Source organism: Danio rerio, chromosome 20 (assembly GCF_049306965.1).
Source record: "Danio rerio strain Tuebingen ecotype United States chromosome 20, GRCz12tu, whole genome shotgun sequence".
NCBI classification, from domain to species: Eukaryota; Metazoa; Chordata; class Actinopteri; order Cypriniformes; family Danionidae; genus Danio; species Danio rerio.
In genome coordinates this window covers 1,683,772-1,703,148 of record NC_133195.1, presented here as the reverse complement: position 1 = coordinate 1,703,148, position 19,377 = coordinate 1,683,772, and the positions used below count along the sequence as shown (strand labels likewise).

Sequence of the window (19,377 nt, the reverse complement as noted above, 5' to 3'; positions counted from 1 at the left end):
TGTCGTCATTTACCGACTCTCAGATTGCTGCACAAATCAAAGATTTATTGAAGATGTTGCTAAACCGTTGACATTCTCGTCATATTTTTCATTGGGAGCTGGAGTATGTGAACTATCTGCTGTTGTTTACTGCAGATTACCACAGAATGTGGCTGAGTGAATTATGAAAGATTGATGTTTTGGGTGAACTATCGCTTAGATAGTAAAACGGAGAACAACAGATGTGAAACGGGCAAAATGAAGCGGACTGTAATAAAACAGAGCCTAGCTGAAGCGAGGTTGTGTTTATGCCGTCTCTAGTCATGTTGATTAATCTGACGCCGTCTCTGACTAACCTTCTGTAAAATAACATTTTCCCCCAAAACAACACCAGCTCTATTTGTGTTTCTTCATGTTGATTGGATCATTATTTGTGTTTTTCGGTCTATTCCAGGAGCTGATGGCTTTCTGATTGATTCCATCACCTCCTGCCACCGTATTGCTTTCCACATCTGGCTGGTTTGCGATATTAGGAATCGATTTTCGGCTTTTTGTTTTCGAACAACCTGCGTGGAGGAAAAGTCTCGATCACTAAGTGGGTGTTTACGAGCATGCGGGGATGGAGTTGTTAACCCGTGTTTATTGGGGACTGTGAACGGGCTTTGCCCTTGAGGTTTTATCTGACACAATAATTATTTTATTATGTAAATGAAGAGCAGGCTATTATTTCATTAGCAGGGCTGAATATTTGCAGCCTTAGATTAGTATGCAAATCATCCCCGTTAGTGTCCTTGCTGCCACACTGAATGTTCGCAGCGCGTTTGGCCCATCTGGAGCGGAGCGCTGTGTTATGGGCTCATTAAAGCTTTTGGGCCGTTCGTGCTGCACAGCGAACCGAGAGGTGAGCCAAACATTCACTGGGCTATGAAAGATCTGCAAGGCATTGTCAAAATTAAAAAATGCTCCAAGAGCCAGGAAGATTCTTTGTAAAAGATATATCGAGGGAGCAATGCAGAACGCATGCAAATATATTATTGATGTAAGTGTAACAACGTTTTTAATCATTTTGATTTAAAAGAAAATTGGCGAGCCTGCCAGGAGTCCCAATATCTCTCTATTTGGTACCTGTATCGGACAAGGCGGGAGTAAAAAATCTCCAGTTTAAAAGGAGATTTTGGTTTCTAATGAGGCAACACTCAAGGGAGCATTGAAGAGAAAAATGAAGACTTCTGTAAGAACCAATTTGTTTTGTAAATCATTTAACAAATAAAGGGAAAATGACAACCAACGAATCGTGTTCATTCTGAAAATCTAGCGAGCCAGCCAGGAGATCAATTATCTTTCAATCGTTCCCTGGATTAGACAAGGCAGATCAATTGAGAAATTCTCATCCATTTAATGCAGGGATGTCCAACCTTGTTCCTACACCGGCCCTCCAGGACCAAGTTTGTTGGTCTAAGGCCCCGTTTACACTAATGCATTTTCGTTTTAAAAAGTTTTGCTACAGTTACGCCATCCGTCCACACTACACCTTAGTTCTCGAGCGCCGAAAACGAAGCGTTTTGAAAACGCTGGAGAGGCCGTTTTCATTCTGAAATGCTGCTGCTCCGTCTCAGTGTGGATGAGTGAAAACGGAGGCTGCGTCCGAAACCGCCTACTACTCAGTAGGTACTGCATTTGGCCGTTAGAAAAGTACGTTCTATACAGTATGAACATGAAAAGTATGAATGGAATTCGGACATACTACATCCGCCATTTTGTCATGGTCACGTGACCTACCTGCGTCAATTGCGTCGCTTTACTCCCATTCATGAATTCGCTCGCGGGGCATCATGGGATAGCGCAGCATGCATGGGATGCGCACTCCAGAATCTCGCCGGAAGTAGTAAGTCATCCAAGTACTTCTCGCATACTGTTTTTCGAATTCTTTGAATTCGGACATACTACTCGGCTCGCATACTGATTTTAGCGTACTATATAGCATGGAAGTATGCGGTTTCGGACGTAGCCGGAGACATCTGAAAATGGAGGCGGGGCTGCTGAGATTCGCTACCTGATTGGGGCTTTTGTGTAATTGCGTATCCTTCCCTTATTCGTCAAGCCCCTATCACATGACTATAACACATGGGGTTAACGCTACCGGAAGACAGAACTGTAAACAACAACACGGGCACAGAAATGGGAGCGCTGTTTGCACTATTGTCTGTTTTAGGCGCCATTGTGCAGTTATTCATTTGTTACGTTTAGTAACGTCTCGACCTCGTCGTCTGTCCACAAAAACACCTCTCTTGCTTTCTTTGCCATCGCGTTTAATGTTCAACCGGCGTTTGTTGACTAACAATCACCAAATGCCGAGCGAGACACATGCTTCCTGTTTATACTAGAATGCCCATGCCCAGAGTGCACCATTGGTCACGTGATATACGTTTTTGGTGGTGTAGTGTGGATGGAGATATGTTCAGAGACGCTAGGTGAAACGCTAGTGTGGATGCGGATCGTTTTTGATCTAAAACACCGTTTTAAAACTTAAAATGCACTAGTGTAAACGGGGCCTAAGGCAGGGATGTCAAACTCAATTCTTGGAGGACCGCAGCCCTGCACAGTTTAGTTCCAACCCTGCTCCAACACACTTACCTGTAGGTTTCAAAAAAGCCTGAAGGACTCAATTAGTTTGATCAGGTGTGTTTAATTAGGGTTGGAACTAAACTGTGCAGGGCTGCGGCCCTCCAAGAATTGAGTTTGACATCCCTGGTCTAAGGTTTAAAAGGAGATTTTGGTTTCTAATAAAGCAACACTCAAAGGAGCATTGGAGAGAAAAAGTAAGACTTCTGTAAGAACCAATTTGTTTTGTAAATCATTTAACAAATAAAGGGAAAATGACAACAAAAGAATAATTTTTATTCTGAAAATGTGGCGAGCCAGCCAGGAGTTCAACATTCCTCTGGTGTTGCCTGTATTGGTGCCACATTTGAGAAACCCTCAACCATCTTCCAGTTTATACAGATTGTAAGCAGTAGTTGCTCAGACTTATGTACTTCCAACTGAAACGGAAAATTGATTAGGGGCGAGGATTGATTGTGTTCATCATTCACTTGTAAGAAACTAACATTAAAAGTGGATGAAGAATATTGTGGCTTAAGCGTCAGACTGACTTCAACAGAGGAACATTGTAAGATGTTTTTTGCTCAGTGGACTAACTTGCATGGATTTATTTGTTCACCTTAATAACAACAATGTGCTCTAGCAAAATAAGCACTGCACATCGTGATTTCACACAGACTTTAAAATGAGATTTTGCTTTCTAGTGAGCTAAAGCAGGAGAATTGGAGAGTGCCTGATAAAAAAAAAAGACTTCGATAAGACCTCAGAGTAAAATGGCAAACTGGTATATTTTTTCTGTCATGCATATGTAAGGCAGTGGGATTGTGTGGATCTGGACCCCATTGGAATAGTCACAGCTCTGTCCTCGGGCCAGATTTCATGGCTATTCCGGCCTCTCTCTCTCGTCAGAGCCAGGCTCGTCACAGACAGTCAGATGGTGTGTGGAGGTGTTTGGTTTGTGATGTTCAAGAATATTATGTGTGTGCGAATGTGCGTGTATGTGGGCAGACGCTTGTGTGAGAAATGAGCTCAATTTCCTGTCCTGTAGATAAATTAAACACTGCGAGACGATTCGGTGGGTGTTATATTCAGACGATGTTTCGCTTTGGTTCGGGACTCTCTTTGTTTGGAAAGGCTTTGAAAACTACAGACTCAAATAAAGGCCTTTTGGGAGACATGAAACCGATATCCGGCACTCATTGAAGATGGCCACGCTCAGATTAAATAGAAAAAACTAAAAATAAAATCAGTTTGTACTCCGTTTTAGTCAGAGTGTACACAGGGTTTTAGTTTTAGACTGGTGCTGCCCTGCTGAAAAATCCAGCTTAAACCAGCCTAGGATATTTGGCTGGTTTTAGCTGGTCGACCAGCCTGATTTTAGAGGGGTTTTGGCCACTTCCAGGCTCATTTCCATTCATTTCAAGTCTGATCATAGCTGGTCAAGCTGGAAAGTGACCAGGTAAAACCATCTAAAACCAGCTTGACCATCCTGGTTTAAGCTGGATATAGCTGGTTTTGGCTGGTTTCGGCTAGGCTGGTCAAGCTGGTTTTAGCTGGTCATCTCTCAGCCTGTCCAGCTAAAACCAGGCTGGAAATCAGCCTCGAAGTGGCCAAAACCCCTCTAAAACCAGCCTGGTCAACCAGCTAAAACCAGCAAACCATCCTAGGCTGGTTTAAGGTGGATTTATCAGCAAGGTGATTGTCATGGCTTCCCTGTTTTAATTTGTATTTTATGTATTTGTTTATTTTTTGAAGTGAACATAATTCAGGGATTCTGTGACCTTGGGAAACATCTTTTTAAATAAAAAAATTACGGATCTAAACTACAAAAAAAAAAAAAAAACATTGTAATGAGTACATATTGTAAGACTATATTGTTTTAGTTTATTTAGCTTTGAATTGTCAAGTTTAGCCATGTGTTTATTAATCAATCTTTCCCTGTAATCGTAATTATGAAATTTACTATTAATTAATGATGATTCAAGATTGTTTTCCACTCAAATATTATGTTTCAATCAAATCCAAAGTTTGTATTTGACCACTCATAGGCTGCGTCCGAAACCACATACTTCCATTCTATATAGCAGGGGTTATCAACTGGTTTGTCCATGGGACCCACATTTGTACATGGTCATCAATCCGCCAAATTTTTAGGAACAATTTTAGGAATTATACTTACTTTGTATTTATGTGTTTACATAAACATGTAGTGACAGATACATCATAAGAAATTCACAAAGACTTACAAATAAACACTATTTCTGTCAATCTCAAAATTGATCAGATTATAGAAAAATGTGAAAATGACAAATACTGTTAATAATAAACTGTTATTAAAACATGTTTTCTGGTTTCTAAATGTCGTTTTAATTTAGAACGTTTCATGCTCTCTTATGAAAACACCTTACTACAAATGACACTGAGGCTTTAAGTCTTTTTTGTCGTCATCTCCATACTTTACATATTCGGGGTCGTATTTGCGCTTTAAATTAATTAAATGAAATTTCACATGTCAAACGGTAGGGTTGTTGCGCATGCATTTCAAAATAAAAGTCCGGTATAAGCAAAATAAGTAAAAAATTGAACTTTTGTTGGGTTTTTTGACCACACACCCTGCGACCCACTGAAAATGTTCCTGCGACCTACTTTTGGGTTGCGACCCACCATTTGAGAAACACTGCTATATAGTATGCTAAAATCAGTATGCGAGCCGAGTAGTATGTCCAAATTCTTCGAATTCAAAAATCACTTACTACTTACGACCTAAATACATCACAGATATGCTCACTGAATACAAACCCAACAGATCAGTCAGATCATTAGGATCATATAAACTAGAAGTTCCAAGAGTTCAGTCAAAGCAGGGTGAATCTGCCTTCAGCCACTACGCCCCTCGCTGCTGGAATCAGCTTCCAGAAATGATCAGATGTGCTCCAACATTAGGCACATTCAAATCAAGACTGAAAACACGTCTGTTTAGCTGTGCCTTTACTGAATGAGCACTGTGCTGCGTCCGACAGATCGCACTATCATGTTTTTCTCTTCTTCTTCATTCTTTCATATCACATTTTACCTGTTTTTATGTTTTGTTTTGTTTTTACGCATTTTTATTATTATTTTTTTTTTATTTTACTTGTTTCTTTTATTCTTGTTTATGTAAAGCACTTTGAATTGCCATTGTGTATGGAATGTGCTATATAAATAAACTTGCCTTGCCTTACTTACGACTTACTACTTGCGGCAACATTCTGAAGAGCACATCTCATGCACGCTGCGCTATCCTATGATCGCTTGCCAGTGAAGTGACGCAACTGACGGAGGTAGGTCATGTGACCATGACAAAATGGCGTATGTAGTACGTGTGAATTCCATTCATACTGCTCACATTCATACTGTATAGAACATACTTTTCTAACCGCAGAGTAGTACATTTAAATTCGAATGCAGTACCTACTGAGTAGTAAGCGATTTCGGATGCAGCCATAGACTTCATTATACTTTTGTGGTCATTTTGAATGAATTTTTAATTAGTAGAATCTGATGACGTGTTGTTAAATGATCATAATCTACCCAATGGATCTCTCAGTTGGGCGTTTGTCAGGTCTCCAATACAAAACACAGCCAGTGAGAGAAAAATAATACTCACTATAAACCACCTGATCCATTTTCAAAACCTTGCTAACGACCAATTTCATATAGGTTTAATTTGATCAGTAGCTTACTGAAATTTCATTTTATGGCGATGTTAGAGAGACTCGACTCATAATGTAACTTTTATAAGGGCTCTTGGATGCATGTGAAATGTGTCTTTTAATTTTGTGCTTCTCAAATGATATTAGCATGACATGGCACTAAGTCTGTGGATTAGCGGTAAATGACAGCAGTATTATTAGTGGGCTTTTATAATCACTCAGATTAAGTGTTCAGACACACGTCTCTCCTGCCCTCTGCCCGTCTCTTTCCTTCAGTCGTCTTCATTTGAATTACACACTCAATGCACTCCGGCGGAAGTCCTTGTCAGCCGTTTACGACATTTGCATGTGTTTGAAGTGCAAAATGTAGGAAGCGTGTGTTTCGCTAGTTCAACACTGATATTCAACACACATTGAAAGTAGGCTCGTTTTATAGCTGATCTCCATGCAACGATTGTAGATTTCGGTTGTACAATTATAGTCTGAGAAATAATCACGGTTACATGATTATTATGCATTCATTAATTTCAAAACACTACTAGTTTAGAAAATCATATGATACTTTAGTGTTATCCCCGCTCAGTAACCAATTAATACAGCACATAATAAAATAACAAACAATACTCTATTTCTCTCTTTGTGCTTAAATATAAGTGAATCATTTTTGACATTTAAACGCATGTAATAATTTTACACTGAAAATGACAGGTAAATGAATAAAAATAAGTGTAGATAAAATAGTATTGTTTAAAGCTGGATTTATACTTTCGCCTGTTTTTTTCAAGCACCTCGCGAAATGTACGAGGCTTTTATTCTTATTGCATTCGCCGTTGCGATATTCTTTAAAACGACAGGGAGCGGTCAAAAGAAACTGACTGTAAAGTCAGACGGATAAACAGAGAAGTAGGAAGTGTCCAGAACTACGTCATATCATTAATATCATTCAATATTTTTAAACTAATTATTTTTTATTATTTTTATAAATCATTTAATTGATGATAAAGTTTTAATCATTAAAATATATCATTTTTTAATCAAACTTTGATGTGTCACTTGCTTTTGTTCATATCTCGGACAGTTCTATTATAATTTATTAAAATATTAATGACGAAAACATGGTTTGCTCTGCAAATATATTTTTACTATGGCAAGAATAAAAGCAAAAAAGTAAACTTACTAAAAAATACTTTTTTTTTTTTTTTTGATTTAGCCACAATTCACACAGTACTGTCTGGCTAGTTTCTTTCCTCTACTTATGCTAAAAAGGCAATAATGGTCCAACATTCCTGACCATTATAACCAGTAAAGCCCAGAGAAACAGGACATTAGTGTAAACCGAGAGGTTCAAAAATTCCTTTCGAGTTATCAAAAAATTAATCTGTACCTTAATTATAGTTTTGTAACTATTAAATTGTTTTAAATTCAAAATTAAACATATCCATCAGTGTTAAACCTATGATTGGTGGAAAAACATATTGTTTAATTGTGTATCTGGGTCTCCACTTTGGCCATGGCCTCTTTTGGCTTTAACAAACTTATCCCTTAGGTTTTTCCAAACCTTTTAACAAAAACTTTCCTCGTTTCTCACTGCTATTGCAATTTCTAGCCAATAATTATTGATCATTAAGTTACCTCTATGATCATGGATAGTAAAGATGTCTGTACAGTCGTACTGTTTCAGACATAATCTCTTCAAAGTGATTTATATTCAACTCAAATCAAACATGGCGTCGCATGCACTGTTCACTCGAGTCTCAAAGAAAGCCATGCGCTCCGCCGGCCGTGTGCACTCAAAGCCAACCTCCGCAAAATTCACAATGACATCACATTTGCTGTGCGCACTCAACTATCGTTGAACTAGCGGATGCGTCAAGTATAAACCAGGCTTAATGCAGGGCTCGAAATTAGCGTTTTTATTCGGTAGCACTGATGCTCTTAACTTCAAAAATGTAAGAGTACCATAAAAAATTTTGTAGCACCGATCAAAAATAATCAAGCGTCACTGCAAATTGTATATTAACTGATTTATTGTATTTCGCTCTCATCCGCGCCCCTATTTGTAACTTTAGGTAGGTTTGCAAAACCGGTGTGCTTTTCATTGTGTCTTCCTTAAACTTCAGCCGTTTGCATTTCCCGCAGTCACAAAAGCTCCCTGTCATCTCAACTATGTGCGCCTGAGGAGCTTGAGCGTTTTGCGTCACGTGCGCGTCCCTCCATTTAAAATAGCAGACTTGCACGAAACTGCCTTGCTTAATAGCCTCAGTCATAGTCAATCCAGTGTGTGTGGTTATTAGTCTCGATGTACAAGCTCGGAACTTTACTGTTTGGCGTTGTTTTGACCACCGATTCGGTGGCGTGTCTCATTTTCAGTGCTAGATGAGTTTGTGCGGCCCTTTGGGGGAGTGCAGATATTTCCTTCTCAATGCGGTTTTAATTAACACCTTCATCCGTCTGGGTTTCTGCTCTCTCTGAGAGGTTGTAAAGGTCGGTGGATGTAAAACACGGAGCGCCTGACCTTTACACAGGTGAGAAAAGCTCACATAATGAATGCACTGCTTTAGAGTCGCTAACAGGTTCTGAGTCAGTCGCAGCGTCTGCTCAAACACGTTCTGGACACTATGATGATGGCGAGCGAGTCCTTCAGATGCATGTCCAGGCTGAGGTCAGGCTTGTTTATCAGAGGCTGATGATGGAGATGTTGGTGGCCGGGTGGTGATTTGTTCTCCTCACTAGACTTTGTTTCTGAATTCAACGGCAGTTTAAAGATCGTCATTTTCCCTCATGCATTTATGTGTGCCAAGAGTTTAGTTTTCACATTTTGACCCTGATTCATATTGAACTTATTGACTTCTCTGATGATTCCTCATTGTTTTTCTTTAATCAAAAATTGTACAGCTTTTACTAGATAAACGTGTTCCTTTTAAACATGAACGTTGATTTAAAGGTGCTGTATGTACGTTTTTGACTCTTCTAAAGCATAAAAAAACTTATGTCATTCAGAAACATGCTTAGTGAACATTGTTGTTAACCTGAAAAACAACGCTGGAGTCAGATATTCTGCTTGTACGTTATGTGCCAGAACGTCTGTCTTTGTTTTGGTCTCTTTAACCCACCCAATGCCTATTTAGCCAATTATATTTCAGCACCCGGGTTGCTTTGGTGGAAAACAGCTTATTTCATTCATTCAGTCAGGAAGACTCTAAGGCCCCGTTTACACTAATGCGTTTTAGTTTGAAAACGGATAAGTTTTGCTACGGCGAGTTCTCGGGTTGATGGGCTGTAGCGCTTGCCTGAGAGTGTCTGTGTGGTCACGTGATGTGTGTTTTCAGCGTTTTGGTGTGGACGGAGAGCAGTTCAGAAACGCTGGGTAAAACGCGAGTGTGGACGCGGATCGTTTTCATTCTAAAACGCCGTTTTAAAACTAAAACACACTAGTGTAAACGGGGCCTAAAAGTGTGTGTCCATGACTGAAATGAGACCTCTGGTGGACAGTAGCAGACTCCAGTGATACTCAGATTCAGAGTTCCACTTGAGGTGGTTATTAATTAGCAAATAATATAAATATTATGAACGTAAACATTAGGTGAGTAGGTTACATTGTAACTAGGGTTGGGCCGATGGCCAATAGACAACACGATGCTGAGCCAGAATCGCCGATCCTCCGCCCCACCCCCGTCGCAAACCCATTCGTGAAAAACACACACTCAGGCCCTGTTTACACTAATATGTTCTAGTATTAAAATGGCATTTTAGAAAGAAAGTTAATGCTAGTATAAAACCCCCTTTTAATATGGAAAATATTCCTTCTACACTGAAAAAAAATTATTCAGAGATGATTCCTTGGATTTACTCAATTTTTTTACGTTAAGTGGTGGTAAACAATTTATTTGTGTTGAATTTAAACAAACAAATTAAGTTGAACATTATTAAACCTAATTTGTTTGTTTAACTTCAACATAAATAAATAGTTTGCAACAGTTCTGCAGTGTATCGTGTGCTGCTGCTTTTATTTACAGCAAGACTTACATCAGCCTTTAGGCTTGACAGTCAGGCTCACTCCTGTTGGTGTCGTCAATCTGGCAACCTGCGCTTGCATGTGATTTGAACCAGGAGTGCAATACCTAGTTCAACCACTGGGTGTCGTTTACAGCGTTTTTGTAAACATTTATTATTATTATTTGTTGAGTCTCCCCATTCAGTTTGATAGAGCGCTTGGACCCAGAAGCCGCTTCGCATGACGTCACACTTAACAAGCGGACACTGCACCTTTAAATATGGGTTTGAGTCCTCTCTCTGCCCCTTGAATGTTTAGTTAGACCCTCTGCCAAGACTATAATATTACTGATCACAGTTTGCATGTTTGTTTGGATCAGTGTGTGGCTGGAAATACAGCTCATTATAATGCACATCTCTCGTTCCATCATCAGTCTGGTAAATAGCTCAGAAACTGACTGCATAATAAACAATAGGACTGTTTTACAGTGAGTTTACTGCACTGTTAGACTTATTTTTGCCACATAAATAAGCATCACAAATGTGGTGATATTTGTCAGCTGATGGAGCGCTCCAGAAGACATGCACAAGAAAGAACACACACACACACACACACACACACACACACACACACACACACACACACACAAGAGCGGTGACAGATCGTCCTGCTGCCTACTGTCATGTCTGTTCTCTACCTTGACTGCGTCAGCCTCCATCTGAGCCCACACACACACACACACACACACATGTGCAGTCTCACACGTGCACAATCTTGCACACATGCAGTATTTGAACACACATGCACAATAAACACAGACATACACACATTTACACACACATACACATCAATCACACACATACAGTATATGAACACACACGCTCTTATGTATACACACATTATACACAAACATACAATCACACACATACAGTATATGAACACACACACACACAAACATAACCACTAAAGGACATACATACACACACATACATATACATGCACATACATTTACTTGCACACATTTACACACACAGACACACACACACACACACACACACACACATTCGTATATACACTTACACACAAACACAAAAGCACACACACATATACACACATGCATGCATAGACACATACATATACACACAAACATTCACTTATGCACACACTAACATACACACAAGCATATACACGCATGCATACACTTACACACATGATCACCAAAGCATATACTTACACAAACACACACACTTACACACAAACACAAAAGCACGCATACATCTATTCACACACATACAGACAAACATGCATCCCTGCATACATGTACACATACATACATGGGGATTATTAGCAGGGTGTGACACACAGTCCTGAATGCATTGTGTGTACGTGTACGCATTACTGCTGCGTTATACTGTGTGTCAAATCCTTAAACAAATACTCTAACGCATACACACACATACACAAGTACACAGACATACACACATATGTATATGCGCACACACACACACACAAACAAACACACATATGGGGATTATGAACAGGGTGTGGCACACTGTCCTGTATGCATCGTGTGTGTGTGTGTGTGTAAGGTATGAATCACAGGTGCTTTCTGCCGCTCTGTGTGTGTGTGTCAGATGTTTATAACGCTGCGATGTTTATAGTTCTGCTGCTCGTTTCACTCTGTTTGGCCTGCAGCTTTATAAAAGCCTGAGTGATCAGTAATCTCTCTCTGTAAATGAGTAACAATGTCTGAGTCTCAACACACACACACACACACACACACACACAGGACATTCAATAACAGTAGAGGGCAGCTGCTGAAAGGGCCTGCTTTTGTCGTGTTTTTAACAAGTAATGCAATAGTAAATGATTATTTATCACTGAATGATCTCTGTTTCTACATATAATCGTCACGTGCATATATTATAATTATGTATACAATCATATTGTTTGTGTTGTCTTGTGTTGTGTTGAGTCATGGTCAGGGTTAGAGTAGTCTCAGTTAATGGTGGGTTAATATTAGCCACAGGATTAGGGATTGGTTAGAAATTCTGTGAAGTGCTTTGAAATGATCATTTTTATTGGATGTTTGACATAAACTCAACTGAATCATGAAAAGAGGGCGGGGCATAGAGTAGCTCCTCCCCTTTATAAAAAAAGCCAATAGGGTTTAGTAGTTTTTTCAGCTCTGCCAGTGAGAGTGGTTGACCTCAAGCACATCAAATGAGAAGAAAGGGGCGGGGCATGTCAAATAGTAGAAAGCATCTGATTGGTCATGGAAGTTTGACAAACTGAAGTATGAGGTGACGGCAAAAAAACAATTGGTAAAAAGAAAATTTAAATGGATTTTAATCCATCTCATTGAGACTGTGTGCTCTACTATATCGTTGGCTTGTGTTTGTGACGTTTTTAACTCAAAGTAATGTGTGTCTGTTGCAGGCGGCTGCACCTTTGATGATGGTCCAGCACAATGCGATTACCAGCAGGACCCGTATGACGACTTCGACTGGACACATGTCAGTGCTCAAGAAGTGCCGTTCCTGCCCTCTGACCTGCCCCAGGGTGAGTCCTACACACCACTGCATCAAACACACTCTGAATGGCGTAGGGGTGGGTCCGCTCACAAAACTCTCGGTTCAGTTTTTAGTTTTCTGAAAAAAAAAATCTCCTATTGTAACACTTTTGTTAAACATACCACACAGCTGAAGTCAGAATCATAAGCCCTCCTGTATATTTCTGTTTATCGAAGATTATTTTCAACAAATTACTAATCATAATATTTTTAATAACTCATTTCAACTGATTTCTTTTCTCTTTGTCATGATGACAGTAAATAATACTAGACTGGATACTCCTCAAGACACTTCTATACAGCTTACAGTGACATTTAAAGGCTTCACTAGGTTAATTAGGCAAGTTAGGGTAATTAGGCAAGTCATTGTATAACAGTCGACAATCCAAAACAAATATTGCTTAAGGGGGCTAATAATATTGACCTTAAAATTGTTTTAAAAAATTCTCCAAAAGAACAAATATTATAGAAAATACTGTAAAAATTTCACAGGAGGGCGAATAATTTTGATTTCATTAGTACATCAGCATAAAACACGAGGCCCTGTATTCTAATTACAGTCTTGAACTTTTAACTTAGACCCCGTTTATATTAGTGCATTTTAGTTTTAAAACGGTGTTGTAGATCAAAAACGATCCGCGTCCACACTAGTGTTTCAACTAGCGTTTCTGAACATATCTCCGTCCAAACTACGCCACCAAAAACGTATATCACGTGACCATTCGCGCACTCTGGGCATGCACGTTCTGGTATAAACAGAAAGCATGCGTCTCGCTCGGCATTTGGTTATTGTGAGTCTACAAACGCCGGTTGAACAATGAACACGATGGTGAAGAAAGCAAGAGAGGTGTTTTTGTGGACAGACGACGAGGTCGAGTTACTAAACGTAACAAATGAATAACTGCACAATGGCGCCTAAAACAGACAATAGTGCAAACAGCGCTCCCATTTCTGTGTCCATGTTGTTGTTTACAGTGAAGGCTGGTCTGCTGTCTTCCGGTAGCGTTAAAGCCATGTGTTATAGTCATGTGATAGGGGCTTGACGAATAAGGGAAGGATACGCAATGACACAAAAGCCCCAATCAGGTAGCGAATCTCAGCAGCCCCGCCTCCGTTTTCAGATTTCTCAGTTTTCCCTCATCCACACTGAGACGGAGCAGAATGAAAATGGCCTCTCCAGCGTTTTCAAAATGCTCCGTTTTCGTCGCTCGAAAACTCCGGCGTAGTGTGGACGGATGGCGTAACCGTAGCAAAACTTATGCATTTTCAAATTAAATCGCACTAGTGTAAACGGGGCCTTAGTCTTTTGTTGGTATATGGGTATTCTGACATTGTGTTACATGCTACCTGCAAGTAAACGACGCAAGTCGCAACGACGCGTAACGCAAGCTCTGTGATTGGTCGGCTTGGTAGCGCTGACGAGTCTGGGCGGGACCGAGAGCCGCGTGAATGGTGTGAGCCTGATGGAGCGATTGTGCACAAGTGTGGAGTCCGGTGAAGGAGCTCCGGATGGAAAGTTTTGTTTTGTGTTTACCTCATGGTTAAAGTTGTTGCACGTCCGCCGGTTCCTGCCTCAAAATGAGCGAGTTTGAGCCACTTGTACATCCCGGAAGTGTTCAGAAAGAACAAAACACAGGCGAAGAAACTCGACACAGAGGAACATTTACACCTCACTGCCAACTAGCGTTTCAGAAGTGTTAATGCAGACCAATGAAGACAGCGCGCAGAAGTATAAATGCACAGCTACGCGCGTTACATGTGCCATGGGTTACGCCGGTCACTTGACGCAGAAGTATAAACCAGGCTTAAGACCGCAACAAACTCCGTACCGCATCAGATGTCATTCCCTCGCTGTAAATGTTAGCGCTCACGTTTTTTTTCTGCAGCCTCACTGTGCACACATCCTTAATCTCTACAAACAGGTAATTCGTTTATTGCGCTGGGTGTTTGATAGGACACCCAGCCTGTGTGAGCTTATATGTTAAACACTGTGGTTTGAAGTAGTTCTCAGCAAGTGTCCAAACTGAACTCTGACAAGAGAATTGAACTTTTTAGTTGTTGTTTTTTGCTGTCCCATCCCTAACATGCCCATGCACAATATACCAGCATTCGCGGCTAGAGGATCTGAAAGCAGTCTGTGGTCGGACGAGCTTTAATCTGCCCTTGGGCTTGTTTAAACAGTCCGGCAGATTTAGGAATGTTTTAATGGGCTGCTAACATTTGAACAAATTTGCAGCGGCGGCTTATCGTGTTAGGGGAAAGCTATTACAGAAGAAGTTGAGAGGAAATAGGCAGGTAACAGAACATTAATCTTCCTTCAACTGCTGTTCCCGCTCTCTGAACACTCTCCGGATGAGATCTGAAAAAAAAAAAGGCAGCTCGGCCATTTACATGACAAAACGTGCAAAGTGCCGAAGGGGAGAACGGCTTTGGTCAAAGGACTGTCATACGTGACACAATTAAGCTTTTTAAATGCGCTGAAAGAAGACGGCAGTAGCGGAGAGCGGAGCGTTGCGACCTTCACTTTTCACCTCTCCGACGTTTAATCACTTGTTTTCAGACAGGAAATTCTGCTCGGGGAAATTAAAGCATTTCACTCTCAGCTAAATTCCCTAATTAATAAGATATTAAGTTATTAATCAAGCCAGGAGAACAGAGAAGGTCGTCAGCCCTTGCTTTCAGTCAGGTAGAAGAAGAGGACCTGAAGGAGAACACTGCGGTCTTCGACTGTGTATGATAATGGCTGGACGTTTCTGATTGAATAACACCTTTGTGTTCATTAATAAACATGATTATTTAGCATAATTAGCATTATTTTTTGGTTTAATTTGTCATCTCAGTGTGTTTTCTGCTGTGTCAGATGTGCTTTTTCATCTGAAGTTGACAACAAAGGTGGCATGGTGGCTCAGTGGTTAGCACTGTCATCTCACAGCAAGAGGGTTTCTGCTTCAAGCCCCGGCTGGGTCAGTTGGTGCTTCTCTATGGAGTTTGCATGTTCTTCTCGTGTCGGTGTGGATTCCCTCCGGGTTCCCTTAGGGTGCTCTGGTTTCCCCCACAGTCCAAACAAATGCGCTATACGTGAATGTATGAGTGTATGGGTGTTTCCCAGTACTGGGTTGTGGCTGGAAGTGCATCTGCTGCGTAAAACATATGCTGGAATAGTTGGCGGTTCATTCCACTGTGGTGGCCCATTGATAAATAAGGGGACTAAGCCGATGGAAAATGAATAATTTGACAACGATTGGAGATTTTCATGTCGAGAGCATCGATAGAAACGCCTTTTCAACAGAAACCTGGAGAAAAGATGGATGAAGTAAATAGTGAAAATGGCAGAACCTGAAAGCTAGTCAGGAAAACACAGAGATAGGCTGAGTCTGAAGGAGAGAAATGAGGACAGAAAGAGAAAAGGACAGATAGAAAGTGACAGAATTATAGACGGGGAAAGGCAGAAGTTTTGACTTACAGAAAGGGAAAAGATGTGCACAGGAAGAGAAAGAGAAGGACGGAAAGACTGATGTGTACAGTAAAAGATAGAGAAATGTAAATGAAAGAAGGATGCAAGGATTGCCCTCTGCAATAGATTTATCATCTAAAACTTGCATCAAAACACACCCTAAGTGACATTTAATGTTTACAAAATTAAGACAGCACCCTCTAGTGGATTTGTAATGTCAAATGTACAACAAAACATACTCAGAGGAATGTATTTTAAGTTCCACAAAAACATAGGCTTCGGCATGTATTTCCAATGAGTCTGGGTTGCAGAAATGAGAACAGCAACATGGACAGAAAGACATTAACTTAATGATTTCATTAATTTCAGTGATAACATAAACTAAGTTTCATGATATCTATATGAAGACCGAAAGACAGACCTCGGTAGTACAGCTGTACAGTTCTAGATAAATTTATTTTTTATTTTTTTTGCGCAAGATTCCCCTGTAATTCTGTTGAACGTTTTTATTTTACTAAAACATGACTCTAAAATAAGAAATGACACTCATTTCTTCAAATTTAAATAAATGCTTTGAAAAATAATGTAACATTTAGGAAATAGGGGTGTACCAATAAATAATTGGATAGGTATCTCAATACTGAACTCAACAGGGTATGCTAAACATGTTTAGTATTAGGATTATTATTATTATTATTGTTTCAGAAATATGTAGACATGCTATTGGTATTTTGTATAGACTTGTGTGGTCTTTAAAGTAGTCCTCCATGCAGGAGACAATGATGACATCAGAAGACTATTCGTAATTCCCAAAAGTTGAATATTACCTTAGATGTATATAAATGCTTTTTGTCATGGACTATGAATAAATAAATAGACAGACAGACAGATAGACAGATAGACAGATAGATAGATAGATAGATAGATAGATAGATAGATAGATAGATAGATAGATAGATAGATAGATAGATAGATAGATAGATAGATAGATAGATAGATAGATAGATACATGGATACATAGATAGATAGATAAATAAATAGACAGACAGACAGACAGACAGACAGATAGACAGATAGACAGATAGATAGATAGATAGATAGATAGATAGATAGATAGATAGATACATGGATACATAGATAGATAGATAAATAAATAGACAGACAGACAGACAGACAGACAGACAGATAGACAGATAGATAGATAGATAGATAGATAGATAGATAGATAGATAGATAGATACATGGATACATAGATAGATAGATAAATAAATAGACAGACAGACAGACAGACAGACAGACAGACAGACAGACAGACAGACAGACAGACAGATAGACAGACAGACAGACAGATAGATATCAGATTCTCTCTTGCGCTATATCAGTTATAATGATTTTCTGTTAATGATTCTTTGTGCAAAGGCATCACTTAATGAACTGTAAAGGCAGATTCTTAGATGAGGACTTCAGCGTAGTCTGTTCCTGCTCTCGGTGCAGTCTGAGAATGTTTTATGGTGTGACGTAAACCTGCTGGCGTGATGGTTTTCCCCGTAATTGCAAACATTAAGTGACGCGGGCTGCATGGGCCATGTCTCGCTCCTCCAGGGAGTCATTTGGAGGCTGTGGACGACCTGACTCATTTCAACAGTAAGTGAACACAGAGCCTGCGGAGAGGAGACATTCTGACTGATGCTGGATATTCACACACACACACACACACACACACACACACACACACACACACACACACTGACTTGTTTCTATATCCCAATGGGGACTCTCATAGACGTAATGATGTTTCTACTATACAAATCGCGTATTCTCTCCCTCCACTCCAACATTACCCCTCAACCCAACCCTCAGAGGAAACCATCCACAGTTTTACATTCTCAAAATACTTCATTCTCTGCTATCTATACGCATGTTTACCTATGAAGACCACAGTTTTAAAGTCAACTAAAGTCCTCATGAGTCTGTGTGCATTTAGGTTTATCCCATCAGGATATCAAAACAAGTATGCACACACACACACACACACCGATTAGATTCTAGTGCTGTTTTTCACATCATTCTGCTTCACACTGATGGTGTTCTGCAGTAAAAGAAAGTCAATCTGATGGTATTATTTTGCAGAGATAATAATTTAAAGCAGCATACTCAAACTGTTGATGAAGATGGAGAGGATCTGATGATGACTACTAAAGGAAGCGCAGGCATTAAAGAGATTAAAAAACAACAACATTCATTTCCTTATTTAATAACACTCGAGTGGTTCTGAACATTTCTTCTGTTGAACACAAACTAGATAGTGTAGTTACTATACTAGCATAGAAGACACAAAGGAAGTCAACTGCTGTTTTCTCCAGCATTCTTCAGCATATCTTCCATTGTGCCCAGCAGAAAATTAAACAGGCTCGTTTCTCCTGTTAACAATATACACTCACCGGCCACTTTATTAGGTACACCTGTCCAACTGCTTGTTAATACAAATTTCTAATCAGCCATTCACATGGCAGCAACTCAATGCACTTAGGCATGTAGACATGGTCAAGATGACAAGAAGAGCATTTCTAAACGCACAACATGTCCAACCTTGAGGCCAAGGGTGCAATTCTGCTCTGAGAGGTGGGGGGGGACTAAATCCGAGTGATGGTGATACTGTTGTGGAATGTTGGTGATAGTTTTAGAAATGTGCAGCAATGTTGAGTAATTGTGTGCAGAAAAGCCTAAATTTGAAAAATAACTGTTTTCGACTCTCGAGGGAAAATTATAGCATGAAGTAAAGTGCTGTATCTAAAAAAAAAGTGAGGGGGACATGTCCCCCCTGTCCCCCCCGGGAATTGTGCCACTGTTTGAGGCGGATGGGCTACAGCAGCAGAAGACCACACCGGGTGCCGCTCCTGTCATCTAAGAACAGGAAACTGAGGCTACAATTCACACAGGCTCACCAAAACTGGACAATAGAAGATTGGAGAAACGTTGCTGCTCTGATGAGTCTCCATTTCTGCTGACACATTTGGATGGTCGGGTCGGAATTTGGCATCAACAACATGAAATCATGGATCATCCTGCCTTGTATCAGCGGTTC

General features: G+C 40.1%; 1 protein-coding gene across 50 annotated transcripts in view; it reads left to right on the top strand.

Annotated features, from left to right (window-relative positions):
* Positions 1-19,377, top strand: part of ptprk (protein tyrosine phosphatase receptor type K) — a 286,195-nt gene that overhangs the window by 72,127 nt on the left and 194,691 nt on the right. For all 50 annotated transcript variants that reach the window (XM_073933967.1, XM_073933966.1, XM_073933965.1 and 47 more), the window contains one exon: positions 12,706-12,828. In XM_073933967.1, coding sequence (XP_073790068.1) covers positions 12,706-12,828 — 123 coding nt within the window. The remainder of the gene's footprint in view (positions 1-12,705; positions 12,829-19,377) is intronic.